The sequence below is a fragment of the Eretmochelys imbricata genome, chromosome 14, assembly GCF_965152235.1.
Source record: "Eretmochelys imbricata isolate rEreImb1 chromosome 14, rEreImb1.hap1, whole genome shotgun sequence".
Lineage (NCBI taxonomy): Eukaryota > Metazoa > Chordata > Testudines > Cheloniidae > Eretmochelys > Eretmochelys imbricata.
In genome coordinates, this window is record NC_135585.1 from 7,200,300 (window position 1) to 7,218,460 (window position 18,161).

At 37.9% G+C, this 18,161-nt stretch overlaps 1 protein-coding gene across 5 annotated transcripts in view; it reads right to left on the reverse strand.

The window, feature by feature from the left end:
- Positions 1-18,161, reverse strand: part of CEP112 (centrosomal protein 112) — a 301,926-nt gene that overhangs the window by 139,504 nt on the left and 144,261 nt on the right. For all 5 annotated transcript variants that reach the window (XM_077833092.1, XM_077833093.1, XM_077833094.1 and 2 more), the window contains 2 exons: positions 12,282-12,417; positions 4,445-4,552 (listed from right to left, as the gene is read on the reverse strand). In XM_077833092.1, the coding sequence (XP_077689218.1) occupies positions 4,445-4,552; positions 12,282-12,417 (244 nt within the window). The remainder of the gene's footprint in view (positions 1-4,444; positions 4,553-12,281; positions 12,418-18,161) is intronic.

An 18,161-nucleotide genomic window follows, 5' to 3' on the forward strand; every position in this document is an offset into this window, starting at 1 on the left:
GATTAGTTCCAAAACTTCTAGAGTCAAATGTGACAACTGTTTAAGCAGTGCCCAGCAACATCACACAACTAGTTAAAGACGGAAAGTGATCACAGACTTCAAGTAACAAGGTATAACAGTCCCTCCCGTTTTTATGACATACTATCTTGTTCTATAAAGGTGAAGTAGTAAAAATAATCTTCACACTAGTCAATAACAAAACCTATTCAACTGGGAAACACAGAGCTTTGAGATTTTGTTTTGACTTTTAGATCAAGGGTTATAAGATCTTCAGACTGTTCTTAGAGTTGACTTAGAACTCTGTCATAACAGAAAAGTAGCCATTTAAAGTCAGCAGACCAACTGTCATTGCCACCCAACTGTACCAGTGGGCCCGGAAACCTCATGTTAGTTCATCTTACAAAAGGCAAAGTATGTACCTTAAACAGATACCAAGATGAAGTAAAGCCTTCACTCTCCCAAGACGACTCTACTATAGATGGAGCACAGTAGCAATAACTATCTAATCATAATTGAAAAGTTAGATAAGGCATCCAGATTACAATATGTCAAACTACCACATAACACCAAAGCTTGAATTCAAACATGACCTCGGACTAAAGCAATTTCGTCTGACAATACAACACAATCTTCTTTACTTTTGTGAGAAAAATGATCTGCTACTGCTTGTGCTCCTGAAGATTTTGATTTACTACACATAGCCTGGTTGCTGCTGTACAGAGTTTCATCTTAGTCTATATACACTAATTTACTCCATCCCTAGGCTTTGGTTGCATGCAACTTCCTTGCTATCTTATTTGTCTCTGTAACCTCCTTAATCATCAGATCAAGCTTTTCCCCACTAATGCAAGTAACCTCTGCAATGGTCTTTGCATGTGTAAGAAACAAAAACTTATTCCCATGCTCTACTAGCAATAGGGTAAACACATCAGTGCTCCCTATCCATTTACTACAGGTAGCTTTTAATTGTGATGGACAGGAATTGTGACTATGCTTTTACTGATGAGCTCTGTACAAACAGGAGTCCAACTGTGACACAAAATTTGAATTAAAAAAAAAGTGGAACCCTGACTATTCCTGAACCATTGGTAAAATAAAAATGAGAGAATCATAGGTATTTATAGCTATAATTGTTCCAATGTGACAATATAAAGCCGTCATACCTGCATGTTACTATAGTTACATTATATGTGAGTCAAACCCTTCACAGTATACAGTGACATCATGACTGGTAACCATGACAATTCTGTCTGGGGATGTGTCAGACTCTGATTTGAAACCATCTAGTCTCTTTAATTCAATTTACCATCAAAGTGACATATCAGAAGCATTATTGTTCCACCCAAGCTCTGGACAGGACCCTCCTTCAGGACCTAGTAAAGCTATCCCATCCCTGAACTGCTCAACCCAGAGACCCTTCTAGATATAGTGAGGCAACCCAAATGTCACAGAATCATAGAACTGGAAGGGACCTCGAGAGGTCATCTAGTCCAGTTCCCTGCACTCATGGCAGGACTAAGTATTATCTAGACCATCCCTGACAGGCGTTTGTCTAACCCGCTCTTAAAAATCTCCAATGATGGAGATTCCACAACCTCTCTAGGCAATTTATTCCAGTGCTTAACCACCCTGACAGTTGGAAAGTTTTTCCTAATGTTGAACGTAAACCTCCCTTGCTGCAATTTAAGCCCATTGCTTCTTGTTCTATCCTCAGAGGTTAAGAAGAACAATTTTTCTCCCTCCTCCTTGTAACAACCTTTTACGTACTTGAAAACTGCTATGTCCCGCCTCAGTCTTCTCTTTTCCAGACTGAACAAACCCATTTTTTTCAATGTTTTCTAGACCTTTAATCATTTTTGTCACTCTTCGCTGGATTCTCTTCAATTTGTCCACATCCTTCCTGAAACGTGACACCCAGACTGGACACAATACTACAGTTGAGGCCTAATCAGCGCAGAGTAAAGCGGAAGAATTAATCCTTGTGTCTTGCTTACTCCTGACTCCTTACTCCAGAAGGATGTTCGCTTTCTTTGCAACAGCATTACACTGTTGACTCACATTTAGCTTGTGGTCCACTATGACCCCCAGATCCCTTTCCGGAGTACTCCTTCCTAGGCAGTCATTTCCCATTTTGTATCTGTGCAACTGATTGTTCCTTCCTAAGTGGAGTACTTTGCATTTGTCCTTATTGAATGTCATCCTATTTACTTCAGACCATTTCTCCAGTTTATCCAGATCATTTTGAATTTTAATCCTACTCTCCAAAGCAGTTGCAACCTCTCCCAGCTTGGTATCATCCGCAAACTGTACAAGCGTACTGCCATTATCTAAATCACTGATGAAGATATTGAACAGAACCGGACCCAGAACCTATCCCTGCGGGACCCCACTTGTTATGTCCTTTCAGCATGACTGTGAACCACTGATAACTACTTTCTGGGAATGGTTTTCCAACCAGTTTTGCACTCACCTTATAGTAGTTCCATCTAGGTTGTATTTCCCTCATTTGTTTAAAAGAAGGTCATGCAAGACTGTATCAAAAGCTCTACTAAAGTCAAGATATACCATGTCTACCGCTCCCCCGTATCCACAAGGCTTGTTACCTTGTCAAAGAAAGCTATCAGTTTGGTTTGATACGATTTGTTTTTGACAAATCCATGCGGTCATTTATCACCGTATTATCTTCTAGGTGTTTGCAAACTGATTGCTTAATTATTTTCTCCATTATCTTTCCGGGTACAGAAGATAAGCTGACTGGTCTGTAATTCCCCGGGTTGTACTTATTTCCCTTTTTATAGATTGGCACTATATTTGCCCCTTTCCAGTCGTCTAGAATCTCTCCAGTCTTCCATGACTTTTCAAAGATAATCGTTAATGGCTCAGATATCTCCTCAGTCAGCTCCTTGAGTATTCTAGGATGCATTTCATGAGGCCCTGGTGACTTGAAGACATCTAATTTGTCTAAGTAATTTTTAACTTGTTCTTCCCCTATTTTAGCCTCTTCTGATCCTACCTCATTTTCACTGGTATTCACTATGTTAGACGTCCGATCACCACCAACCTTCTTGGTGAAAACCAAAACAAAGAAGTCATTAAGCACCTCAGCCATTTCCACATTTTCTGTTATTATTTCCCCCCCACATTGAGTAACGGGGCCTACCCTGTCTTCCTATTGCTTCTAATGTACTTGTAAAATGTTTTCTTATTACTCTTTATGTCTTGAGCTAGTTTGATCTGGTTTTGTGCCTTGGCCATTCTAGTTTTGTCCTTACATACGTGTGTTAATTCTTTATATTCAGCCTTTGTAATTTGACCTAGTTTCTACTTTTTGTAGGACTCTTTTTTGATTTTTAGATCATTGAAGATCTCCTGGTTAAGCCAGGGTGGTCTCTTCTCATACTTCTGAGGGCTGAATGTGTTGCCTCTGCAATACGTCCTACTCATGCCAGCCTGGAAACACAAACCTGGGCAGGGAACGGAATCTAGGTTTCCCTCATGGAAATACAAATTTGTATTAGCCCAAAAATCTAGATAATGGATTACCTGAAGCTTATGGAGCTATCATATCATTGCTGTAAATCAGAAAGAAGTCCTTTATTTAGAAGATAATAATGCTGCTGCAGCCCATAAAATGGCTCAATCCTCTCAGCCCCCAAAAGGTTTTAGTGAAGAGCCAGAGTAGTTGTGAAAGGGAAAGGAACAGAAAAATAAGAAGCTTCCTACAATAAGCAGAAGCAAGCTATTACATCCTGTAAGCCAGAGAGTCACTGTAACTGCCTATCAAAATTAGGCATTGGAAAGGCTTATTACATCTTTAAAATGATAATCTATCAAAACCACTTAAATAAGAATCTTTTCTAAAAACATAGCTTGTGCCAAAAAATGAATAAAAATATTAAAAACAAGACTAGACTAAAACTAAATTATCTAATTTTTGATAAGAGAAAAAATAGACAGGGGCAGTCAAGCCATTTTATTTTTTTTATAAATGCATTTTTTATTTTTGTAGGGCTGGGAATCCTTTAGGAAACAGTCAGTGCCCAGAGAGAGAAAAATAGATGTAGAGGAAACAAGGAGCTTTTGTATTTAATGCATGGCTTTGCAAACAGAGTAGCCAGCTTTGACAGAAAGGAAAGAATGCCAACGTAATGAGCGAGTCAGACCAAGAGTAGGCTGGACGCTGGAACTGACTACACAGAAAAGACAAATGCCACCAAATAAAAACGTAGCTGTGTTGGTCCCAGGATACTGGAGAGACAAAGTGGGTGAGATAATATCTTTTATTGGACTTGGATATTGGATAATAACTTTTGCTGGTGAAAGAGACACGCTTTCTTCAGCTATTTGTAGCTCAAATGCTTGTCTCTTTCACCAACACTAGTTGGTACAATAAAAAATATTACCTCACCCACCTTGTCTCACCAAATAAAAATGGCAGACTGACCTGTTGCTCATATCTTTGTTTGAGTTCTTCAAACTGCCAAGAGAATTCTTTTGACTGCTTTTCACGGAGAGATTTTGATCTGCTTAGATCTGATTCCACCTTTTCCATCTACAAGGTAAACAAAGGGAATATTTAGTTTTTAAATGCATAGCTTCAAAAAGATTTTGACACATTTTTGATAGATGATGGTTAATCAAAGACGTAAAGATAAAAGTCAATAATAAAAAATCCCCATTTGTAAGGAAATGAACATATCAGTATGTTGAGGATCATTATTTAATTACACAAATATATCACCTATATCACCTGTTTCTGATTAGCATGCAAGGTCTTATTTTTCATTCAATAGTTGTAACATCCCACAAAAATCAACTGAATATTATATATACATGACTAAAAATACTTTATTTAAAAATATACTGCTTGTTGAAAATTTAGTGAAAGTAATGCTCTGAGTTGGATGCACAAACTATACATTTAAAATACATTTATCTTAAAATCAGTAAAGAACTTTAAACGAGAATTATTTGGCAGCAAGTTCTCTGAAAACAGTCATTGCCTATGAATAATGAGTCACAGATTCCCCTATATGGTAATAAAGGAAGCAATTTCATAACTCATTTAACAAAGGCTTTTGTATCAAAAGCACAACTATCATCTCTGTGTCACGTGTCCAAGGTTTATGTACATACAATACGATACCGCACTTCTTACCCACCAATTCCTTTTAGATCTAGTTCCTAACCTAAGTAGCAGTACCTCCCTAAAGGGGGCAGAAGAGAGAAGGGGAATATAGCTATCAGGAATCCACTTTCTGCTGCAAGTCCATCAGCTATACCAGAAGAAAAACAACAATGAATTTCTGTACCCCAAGCTAAAATTCCTATTTGGCCTAAAAGAGTGCCCATAGATGTATTTGTCACTGGGCTCAAATCCCACTTCTAAGCCAGATAAGGAGGAGGAAAGTGATCACAAACAATTGGGAAGCCATTTTAATTAAAAGTTATCTCAAGTAAAGAGAAAGATGCATGGCCAGGAATTGTTTTCCCAGATATAGGAAGGGGACAAACTGCAGCACTGAGGGTGAACAGAGGTCACTAGGCTGCAGGTGGAGCACAAACAGCAAGGCCTCTCTTCCATGTCCCCCGAGTAAGCCCTTAAAAAAGGAACCTCGGTTGCTATCACCACCTTCTCTCTCCTCCCAATCCAGTTTAGACCCATCCTTGTAGCCCATTATTTCCCCATCTCACACATCAAAGAAAGGGAGGCCCCTTAGTTTTCCCCAACTAAACTTTACAAAAATGAAAAACTAAAGCAAAATAAAGTCCAAAATATTAACAGAATCATCTTTTTAATATGAAAAGGTTATAAAAATTGACACAGAAAGTATATACAAATAAAGTAATATATTAGATAAACTCTACAAATAAAACAATATGTTTCTGTTATTTAATCTCTAGCACAGAGCATGCATATTGGCCACAAGTGCAATGAGGTTTTTTGATTCTCATTTGCCAATCCCAACAAATACTAGAGCCAAAATATTGTCACAAATTCTGTTTATTCATTTTTTGGCAGTTACTATTTGGCTTTGTAAATACTTTTCTTTTGTGAGTGATGTGTATACAGTGCTTTTAATCTAGACTTCTATAAACCAGTCTGATTTTTCTCCCTTTGTCTTTGTTGTAGCATGCAATGTATGCTATTAAAATCAATTGGCTAACACTTGAAGAAGCATGTATGAAAATATCAGTTATATTTATACCCACATAAACACCAATAAATGAAGTTTTGTCACAGGACAGCCACCTAGATCAGGAAAAAACAAAACTGAGTTTAAAGTTGAAATTGTTTCAGTCACCCATCTAATGGACATCAGATGACTTAATAACCATGAGCTTATTGAAAAATAAGAAGCAGATTGCAAGTAATTTCACAAAGTCATAAATTACATGAATAAATAAACCAAATATCAATTATACTAACTGATAATACCAGACCCCACTCCATTTGTTACTTCCTTAATTAACATTATAATGAAAAGAGGATTTCAGAAGTTTAATATTTACAGTAACTATTTTCAGAATCCAGTGTTGCTATAGTTACTACAGATTCCATTTTATGATGTCGGTAGGTCATTCTATGCTCTATCCAACTAGGAGAAAGCAATAGCATTTGCTCCAATATTATATCACTTTGTCTTTGGAAGAACGTATGTAGCTTATTTGAGAATTGGGTGCATGTGTGGAAGGGAAATGAGAAAGGACGGGTGAAAAGAGAGCTTCAGTATTGTTTCTCTGAAGTACTACTTGAAACTTAGTCACTGCAGCATAGTTTCCTACGTCTTACATTATCATTTGCTCTTTATGAACTTGATCCCAAGAGGTTCATAACCTGCAAGCCTCACTGAAGTCAATGAGAGTTTGAAGAGTTCAGTACCTCTCAAAAACAGTCCCTATATTCTGAACTGCTTGATAACTTAGAAGTTTAGAAGGCATGACTGCCACATGCTATCAACATTTACAACATGGTTTGACATGTCTTAGCTGAAAAAAAAATAGCCTTGAAATACTTGTTATACAGAAAATTGTGCTACATGCTTAATAAACTGATTTTCTCTGTCAAGAAGGATTGTTCAATTGACATCTGAGTTTTCCAGGTTTATAGGATGAACATATAGGGCCCAATTCTGCCACACTTGTCACACTGGGTAGTACAGTACCTTATTCTGAAAGGAGCCCCACTGAAAGTAAAGGAATTAGTCAACTTGTGTAAATTTGGTATAATTAATCCCACAGAGCTATGTTAGAAACCCAGGGGTAGACTGTGCTACTTGAGCACCTCAGAGTAAGTGGTGGCATTGTGTTTCAGAGTGACCAGACAGCAGCAGCAAGCCTCCCAGCCAGGGTTGACAAACTCAGGATCACACTACCGCACTACAAATAGCTGTGTAAACCATGCTGGAGGCTTGTGCTCAAGCTCTGAAGCCTACGGAAGGGGGTAGTCTTCAAAGCCCAAGTTCTAGCCCAAGATGCAACTTCAAAGTGCCATCTACATAGTTATTTTTAAAGAGGTAGCTCAAACCCCGCAAGCCAAGTCTGTTGACCTGGGCTGGGAGGCTCACTGCCAGGCTTGCAGCAGGCTGTGTACATGTACCCAAGAGACTGGAGAGTAATTTGTGACACCCTTTTGTGGGGTGCACCATAATCCTCTCCAAGTGGCCAGTCAGATCCACTGGCTGGAGCTTGCACAGGAAAAATCATTGCTCCATCTATTGTCCGTTCCCTCTCTGCTCTGAAGGGAAGCATTTGGCACACAGCCCTTTGTTCTCCCCCCTAGTGCCAGAGCTGCAATTCAGGCAGATCTTAAGTGGCCATGCAAGGGAAAGGGGGACTCTTACTTGCTTCTACTCCTCTATATGGTCACAAAAAGCTTGGCACGAGGCTCTCATTAAACAGTAAATCCAAAGAAGATCATTCTTAGTAGATGCAACGTCCATTTAATACGCTCCACCAAAACTCTCAAAAATACTCTAATTTTTTTCTGCTATTAGAGACTACTTTCTAAGTAATATCATGATCCTTTGAAATATGCCCATATACTTTGCTGCTTTCACTTCAATTCATTTCAATCCTTCACAGACAAATCACCAATGGTAAATGGGCACTTGTGTTAAGGATTTTTTTTTCACAATCATCAATTAAAAAAAAGCACATTGAAAATGTCAGCGTTAAACCAGAAATTGTCAAGGTATTTCAAGGCAAAACTGTATTATCAATCTAATTCTTACCAATAAAGTACAAGAAATAAACAGACATTCTACTGTGCCTAATTAAGCATTTCAAAAGCAAATGGGCACCATTTGGGGAGGTGGGGGGAGCTAGTTAGATGGCTGGAAATTTGCTTGAATCAAAGAGTTGCCAAAATGCTGATTCTCCCAAAAACGTCAAGTTTTACCACAACAATCATGTGGATTGAGTGTTAATAAATGATGTCCAGATGCAGACGTATTTCTGTTGTACTGTGAGCAAAGTAAGGTTAGACCATACATTAATGGAATTCCTATTATATTATCAACAGTGTAAGTTCTACACACAACAAAAATTCCTTTGTCAAAAATCTTCTCCTAAACCACTACATAAACATTTACTCAGACAAGCACAGCACAGCTCTCACATATCAAATAATTTGCATAATACTAAAATTTTATAATAGACATCAACAATCAATAGACTACCTCCACGTAAGGTAATACTTATCAGCTCTAAATGTACCTATTTGTTCATTGTGTGCCTGATATCCATAGGTGTTGATAACCTACAGCTCTCACAAAATCAATGGGAGTAAAAGGTGGGTAGCACAACCTCCCCCTTTGCCCACCCTACTGGCCCCAAATGGTTCCTATAGTTGAGGTTCAATGGAGTCAGTCCAGATTTACACTGGTTTAATTGAGTGGAGAATTTGCCTCAATACATTTAATTTTTAACATTAAGGACCATATTCTGATGCTCTTATTCATGTTGAATAGTACCTTACTACTTACAGAAGTCACAGACTACTTACTCATGCTGTAAAACTACTCAGAATTCTGCCTTAAATGAATAATATCTGAAATATTCATACAGACAAAATGTTTAACAGTTGGTCAGTTCAAACAATAAAAATGTGAAGTTTTACTGCCTATCTAGTTCAAAAAAGAACTAGATAAATTCATGAAGGATAGGTCCATCAATGGCTATTAGCCAGGATGGGCAGGGATGGTGTCCCTAGTCTCCATTTACCAGAAGCTTGGAATGGGTGACAGAGGATGGATCACTTCATGATTACCTGCTCTATTCATTCCCTCTGGGGCACCTGGCATTGGCCACTGTCGGAAGACAGGATACTGGGCGAGATGGACCTTTGATCTGACCCAGTGTTGCTGTTCTTATGTTAAAAAAAGAAATTCTCAGCTATGAACAAATTTCTTTAAATTAGCGTATCATTTTACACAGTGTTTCACTATTACAGTTTTTCATTGCTTAACCTTAGCGTGTTGAGTGTCTATGAAACTACAATATAATACCCCGATGAGGGAAACAACAATCCAAGTCAGTATGCAAAACACACAAAAATTAAACAAAGACTCTGATACAAACCAATAAGATCATGGAGATTAAAAATTATGGCTATTGCTTAATTCATTTTCCCAGGCCTAAGTACAACAGCACATAGTAAATTACATCTCATACTGCACTGGAACTCCTGTAATAACCAAGCACGCCGATAAGCCAAATAAAGAATGTAGTGTAAGCATTTGTTCTGCAGTTCCTCACTTGTGATGGATTTCTCTCATCATTATGTCATTTAACAACCTTGCTAATGTCTTACATATCAGGTGGATAATGCTGTAGGTGGTGGTGGTTTTATGTACCAGACACAGGGAATTCTTCCATTTTTTCTCTCTCTCTGTCCCCAAAGTTCCATCTTGTTGTGAGTGTGTCTCAGGTGAGGAGAACTTCCTCCAAAATAGGTCTACACTGACAGCATTATTACAGCGAAACAGCAGTAGCTAGCACTAGACTAGTGACACTTCCTAAGTTATACGTCAAATGCAGTTATCTAAGGCAGGGAATTAAAAGGATTTGATCTTTGAGTCATTCTTTCTTTGTCAGTAAAAATCAGTTCAATACTGAGCAGAAGCCATTATCTGCATGCCCCAAACTGTAAACTCCCCAGAACAAGGCAGGGTTTTCCTATGTATTTATTCAACTGCTAATACAGAGAGCCCCAATTCTGTTTCAGCTCTCTGGGCGAAACCATAATACAAATAATAAAGAAAGAGAAGATCACAATGACGACAACAACTAGGGCAGCCTGCTATAGTGAAGAGGATATATAGTCAAATTTTCAATGAGGCATCCTAAACTACTCATTTTAAAACTAGCAACTGCAGAAAATAGAGGGTAAATGCATGCGGGTGAGACTATTTGCCTACATGAATATAGGATTTTGCAGCACCAGTCAGAAAGCTCCTCTGACAATTTGGCCATTAACATTTTCTCTCTTTGGTGAATTAAAATAAATCACAAATATTTTACTGTCTTAGATAGCTTCTATATTTCTTTCTCTACCGTTGTTTTACACCATGATATCTGTTTAAGAACAAAAACAGTCAATTGTTGAGCACTATCCACCAGTTCCATTCAGTAAGATCACAGAAACCACTGTTTGTCATAAGGCAGTCTCTCACTACAATTCAATAAGAATATAAAAACTGCCATACTGGGTCAGACCAATGGTCTATCAGCCCACTATCCTATCTTCACAGTAGCCAGTTCCAGGCGCTTCAGAGGGAATGAACAGAACAGGTAATCATCAAGTGATCCATCCCCTGTCACCCATTCCCAGCTTCTGGCAGACAAAGGCAAGGGACACTTCAGGTTTTGCATCTCTGCCCACCCAATACTTTGAATGAAGCTGAAGGTATCATGAACCTGGACTGAGGAGGCATCAGTGAATGAAGCCGAAAGAAAGACCAGTTTGGTTATCTTAAATACATTTTCTCTTTCTGTATTTAACATACAAATGGAATGGTATTCAGCACATAGAAAATGAAAAAAATACATGGCAATTTTACGGAATTCAGTAAAATGTATTTTTAAATTTCCTGGAGCATTTCAATTTTTTGTTTCTTTTTTTTTTTTTTAAAGGAAATTAAAAAAAACTTGTCAAATGTCTTCATGATGAATATATTTTCAGGATTATTTTGGGAAAACTTTTTCTTGAAAACAAGTAAATTTCTGGCTCAATGAAACCATATGTTCAATAAGAATTAAAATACATTTCTCACTTGGAGCAGAAGTAAAAATTTATTTATTTAAGTAATCTTGGAGGAACTAAAGGAGAGATTCAGATTAGAGAAAAATGTAGGACAGTGACTTTGAAATTTTAGGGAAATATTTAGAAGTGGCAACTGCAACAAGACCACATCTTCCACTATTTCTATTGCTCTCCAATGCAAGAGGAAAGCCTCAGAACTGAAACAATCTCTATTTTATAGAAGTGTTCACCAGGATGCTTTACCACCAGTTGCCCCTTAAATCCATTCTAAGTCTCATGCTACATCATCCTGTAATAAGAAACAACTGGATTTTCCCATTAAAGAGGCAAGTTGCAAGGCAGAATGGATCAGATCAACTCACTAGACTGAGATACCATAAGCATTTTTATGACATTAGTAGGCCACTCCATGTACCTGTGTCTCTCTTTATTTCTCATCCCTTCCCACTCTACTGTTCCTCCTAGCTCCTTCGGGCTAATACATTAATCTAGTTTGTTCTGTAAAATGACTAGCACACTAAGTAGTATGTAAATAAATTATCATTAATAGTAATTTTCAAGTGGGGAAAAACGCTTTTGTTGTCATCTGCTCATCAGTGACCACCATCAGAATGAGCCTGGGTCTGTTCTTATTGAAACCATTGCAAAATTCCCATTAATAGGAGAATGACATGTCCCTAAAAGAATAGCCAGAGAGACAAAGTTGAAAAAGTGGGAAAGTATAGACTTTGTTCCATAAAAGTATATAAACTAACACATTTTACTCTGAATCCTGGAAAAGCTCTAATCAGTAATACAACTGTAGACAGCCATGTAACAATGACAATCCTGGCTTTCTTATAAAGATGAATCAACTGCTAACAGCCCCCTCTGACTTGCTAGCAAAGTCACTACATTGTGAAAGATTTTGATGTAGCACTATCAAGTGAAACATGTTTCTGGCATTATAAGATCAGAATATGCTACCCTACTGAGACAGAGAGTTTCAGAAAGGCTGGCATTGTGACCTTCTCACCTGCTGTTTCATTTCAGCATAGACTTTTTCTGAGTTCAACTCCACCTGCCGCTTAAACTCCTCCAGGGCAGCATCTGCCTGCTGGGCCTGCAGCTTCTGTACCTCTGTCACCCGAGTCAGCTGCTCCTCCTTCTCCCTAGAAAGTCGCAGAAAATTTTCAGAGTTCAAGTATCAAATAAAAGAACAAGTGTGCTGGTGTAAAAGAAAGGCCTTTAACCCTATCAGTTTAAAATAGTATTCAGGTTTCAATTTCCTGTCCCAGCTTATGCCAAACTTTCCTCAGTAATACTTTGAAGAACAGAACAGTAACCTGGGTAAGAAGTCTAGAATTATTTTTCACTTTCTCTTATTGGATTTAGCAAGCCTGTACATAGTACGGATATCATGAAAGCAACACCACCTTCAAAGCCCTCAACTAAGTCATGACAGCTTAAATAATACAGCTTTATTGTGCCACATATAAACTCTTTCTTTAATCTTTCCTTCAATAACTATAATGTATCTTCCACTGATATTTAAATGAAAAAAATGCTTTACAGTAAGACTATATTGTTCCATTAACTGATCACGATCATGTCCCCTGTACATCTCTGCCAAGGGAGACACAGGATTATTCAACTGCCTGGCATAAAATGTTAGTATCGAGAACATGAGGCACATGGTACCTGCATAGTCAAATCTAGTGAAAACCCTTAATACTATGTTTCAGAGTAGCAGCCATGTTAGTCTGTATTCACAAAAAGAAAAGGAGGACTTTTGGCACCTTAGAGACAAACAAATTTATTTGAGCATAAGCTTTCAGCTACAGCTCACTTCATCGGATACATCAATACTATGATACCCATTCAGCCTTTACAGAAGTGACAGGAGTTAAATTTCCAAGTCTTATTATCCCAAGGCACTATATCTTAATATATCAAAGAATGAATTACTATTGTTAGGAGTCTGTACACATATTTGCATTGTTGTTTTTAAAATATTTACAAATTATCAAGATGTAACAAAACTATCAAGATATACATATGTAAATATATGTATATAAGCAAAAAATCATATGCATCTGCCACTGTACTGACATATCACTGTCCTAATTAATTTTGATGCAAACTTTTAAAAGGAAGAAAAATAAGTTAATCGGAAATGTTTAAGGATACTACATTTTAAATATCAAAGGCTAGATCATAGAAACACCTTTTAGCATACATAGGCATAGCATGGTGGCATAAATGGCAACAGAAAAATAGTTAAAACAAGGCCTGGATCTAATAGTGGTTCTGGTTGACATTTTCATTTTATACACAGGGATAGCCCCTTATGGTGAATATCCCATTTCTTGACTCAAATGATTGCAATTAAAATCAGACATGTTAGAAATGGAAAAGACCAACTAAGTTATCTAACCCATCACCCTGCCAGCACTGAGCTCACTATATACCAACAAGGAATCTTTTAATAAAGGTCTGGGAACTGCCAATTCTGATATGCTGGAAGTTGTTGCATTCACATCCGCTTCTACTGCTTTCATAACACACTTTGACAAAGAAAGCATCCTAAATCTTCGCAAGTTGGAGGACCAGAAGAGGATTCTATCCTCAAAAAGATCAAATAACTTTTGTAGATTATGGCTAAATACACACAGAAAACTAAATGGTGATGTAACACAAAAATATATTTGAAAAAATACCCTACATTTCTGCTGACCTGTACCACCGTAAGAGAACTCAGACGTAAGGAGACTGGGAATTCTCTAATATAGAGCATACCTATTTTTCCCCCATCCATGTAAAAAAGGAACTGGGGACAACAAAAAGACACACATGCTAATTTTAATTATGATGTTTAGTTGGATTTTCTCACAAAATACATTGGAAATATCCTGGTGAAAACAGTTCTGCCATTTTTCTTTGTCAACCACCTTAGCCTTTTCATGCTCTCGCCGTAATATTGTTAGCTGGTAATATATAACCCTTAGGCAAACATTCTTTATGCTCAATGCCAAAACATTTCATTTTCTAGTTTCCTTTTATGGACTGCGTAAAGATGCAATCCTCTACATGAATTTAATGCACCACATTTCCAACCCACTTACATACCAGTAGCTTGTTCTTTTCACAAACAAGCAGTACCAGCTGTTTTTTCTTTATATAAAACATTGTTTTATTTCTGTAACAGTCCCTTAATTTAACCTATGAAAATTAAATATTGCTTCTTGGTTACTTTTAAAACTATGTACATATTAAGTTGGCTCAACCGCCTTTGCATTCCCTATGATCTTGTCTGAACAATGTAGGTCTCCCCGTATTCTTTTACACTAGCACACTTTTCTCATGTTTCATTAAGCCAAAGTTCTTTGGAGTGATATATACTTAATGGCATTTCCTTTGTTTTGTCATGTTTCACACTTTAAGCAGAAAAATAATAATGATGATTCATAACATTTGGCAATTCTATGGTAGCTTCCACCCAAGATTCTCAAAACACTTTACAAACATTACTGGATTACTCTCAAAATATTGCTGTGAGGAAGGCAGGGAGCACCATTTTTCTGATAGGAAACCTGAGGCACAGCAAGGTTAGGCAACTCGTCCAATGACACAGCAAGACAGTGACTGAGCCAGGAACAGACCTCAGAACTCCTGACTCCTAGTTCTATGCTTGAACTACTAAACCATTCTCCCTTTTAAAAGATTACACACAGGTAAGTGGCACAAAACCAATATATGGTTTTATCTCTCTGTAGATTCAATGTGCAGAGGGAACTTCTAGGTTTTAATTTGTATCATACCATATGATAGTCAGGAGCTATGGGTTTAATGATATTTGATACAGTTTACAAATACAAAAAAACAGGCAAATTTCTCAGAACTTATGTACTGAGTATAGCTCAATTGCCAAGAATCCTCCTGCACTATCACATGACAGTTGAGTCATGCACTGAGCCAGATACTTTACCTTCATATCTAGACCCAATCATCCCCCTGAAATCCATGCACTGACAGGGGGCAGCTGCATGTAGAAATTGGGGAAGGAGAAGGTTCAAAGCAGAGATAAGAAGAACATGTATCATTCCCCCCTCTTCCAGCCCCATTGGGATTCTACAAGAAAATTAATGCAGCATAGGTTGAATTAATTTTCCGCTGGGTCCCTGTATGCTGTAGAACCTCTTTAAAGTGAGGCAACAAAAGCAGACAAACTGGAGAGATCCTAGCAGAATGCCACCAGTAAGGTGCTGCTCAGGAGAACTAATTTAGAGGAAACATGGCGAGGGGAATCTCAATGTCTTTGTAATCCTCCCCAAGGCCCCTACCCTAGGTAACTCAATCCTGGGAGACAATTTACTCTTCCTGTCCATCTGAAGCCTTAGCATCAATTCCAGATAAAAAGTAAACTCAAACATGCAGCCTATCCAAACATATCCCCACTGATAATTGACAAGAGACAATGGAATTAATTGTCTAGCCAATAACGTGATAAAGTTAAATTTAAAAGGAGGTGTCAGCAGGGCCAGCTCCAGATTTTTTGCCATCCCAAGTGGCAGGAGGGGGGTGACAGTGGTGAGGGGAGACAACCCCGATTGAGCTGCTGCCGAAGTGGAAGGGAGGGAATTAAGGACCCGCCACCGAATTGACGCTGAAGACCTGGACATGCTGCCCCAATAACTGATGGAGTGTTGCCCCTTTCTATTGGCCGCCCCAGGCACCTGCTTCCTTCGCTGGTACCTGGAGCTGGCCCTGGGTGTCAGTCTTTATGCTATTAAAGAACTTCCTAATTGGTTTTCATGCATCCACTTTCTTGAAGACTAGAGTTTCATAGTGAAATATTATGAAATAAATGCAATGAACTCTACTTAACCTTTAGAAATCTGATTTTATGTACGCACCTTCCTTTCCTTCAAGGATTTAATCCCATGAACTGATACAACATGCTCATTATAATCAGGAATAAGACTTCATTTTTTTCAAGGGTGTGGGCGTCAGTACTGTCTACTTGTTATGCATTTAAGATTTATACTGGAGCTTAGAAAACATGTACAACAATGGACTGTGGTTCACAAATGTAAGAGCAGCTTTATTTTTTCCCCCAGACATTGAGCAGTGTGCCTTGCATGAAGCACTAAAATATTCACTTTGAAGATTATTTTTTCTGTTGTACTAGTTGTGGGGCCCAGTACAATACACTTACATCACTCAAATCCCCTAAAGCTGAGCTGGCATGAATATAAAAAAAAAAAAAAAGGGTGAATTTACTCTTTGGCCCCAATTTATTTATAAAAAAGCAGCAAATTCCCCTTGTGTCAGTGTATAAAGGGTAAGGCAACAGAATTAGCAGTCTTACACAAGCACAAATTATCACAGTTAAAGTTGACTATGAAGACTAGGATGGCAATTTGAGAAAGAAGCACTGTGAAGTGTATTTATAAATGGAGTATAAAATGTTTTTATTTACTTTTCCTTACTGCTTCATCATAATCATTTCCCTCGGCTTCTAGAATATCTTCCTGGAGAAGATAATCAAATGCAGTAAGCTATTACAGTATTACAAATCATATCAATGGAAAACAGGGGTGGTCCAGTGATTTACATGAGATAGAATAACCCCGAGAGGCTCTCTCAGATGTAGTATGAACCAGTATTATTGTGAGTAAGGTTCCCAAGGGCCTTTGGATGCCTACCACAATAAAATAAATAAATAAATAAATAAATAAATAAATAAATAAAGGCAACACTGGCAGAATGGTAACCTAGGGTAGGGAAGATAAGCCAATCTATAAACCAGCCATTCCCAGCATAAAGAACCCACCAAGCACAAGTCTTCCATTCATTATGACATTTCAAAATTCTCTCTCTCTCTCTCTCTCACACACACACACACTTATATATGTATAAACACTTACAAAACATTCCTGGGTGATTAATTTTATTCCCTACCCCCACTGCTCAGCACACACACAATCTGTAATTTCTAGGGGTTTTCGGTAATATTGAAAATTTGTAGGTCATAATAGTCCTTAATGTTTTCTTGTTAAAATGATACCAGTCAGTCAGATTCATGACTATGTAAGTTCTTTGCCAAGTCCTCTTATATTTCTGGCAGCTGTGGAAACCCACTTATAGGGACTCAGCGGCCTAATGCTTATAAAGTTTGGTGAAACCTATAAAAGGAGATGAAGTAATCACTTTGACAAAGATTTATTTTACAGAAGAGTACGTTTTCCTGCAGCCTAATGGCACGGGCACAGAAGACAAGAGTCTGAAATATCCAGTTTATGAGCAAGGTGTATGTACTAAAATTCAGCATGAAACATGCCACAGTAAGGCAAAATTGCTCTCCCTTTCCGTGCTTTCTATGCCAAAAATATTTGTGAAGACAGCATTAACATAGATGGCTTCATTTACAATCCTGAGATTTGTCATGTGCCAGCCAATTCAACTTCCTTAAAAATAAAGAAAAAGAATTTTTAAAAGGAACACATTAGCATAGTCTACCTTCTGCTAAGTATTCCTGCCATTTAAAATTGATGTATTTGGCTAACCTAGGCATTTGGCAACTACTGAAATCACTGAAAGCTTTTTCTATGGAAGCTAGAATAATGCCCATTATGTTAATTTTGGGATCAGATTCTGACTTGGATTATGTGCCTGTTTAAGGGCATAAGAGTGGATTAAGAACCCAATTTCTTTCCCAGTGTGCGATATCATGACTTTAGGTTCATGCCACTAGGTGTAGGCAAGGCTATTCACCCATTTACACTATCCCTGGAGCAGCTGAGTGAGGACTAAATGGAGATTCCCACTCACTGTCATTGGAGCAGATAGTCAGAAGTATGACACCTGAGTCACAGTGCCTCCTAGGGCTGTTCCTGGAAGGTGAGGGCTTAGG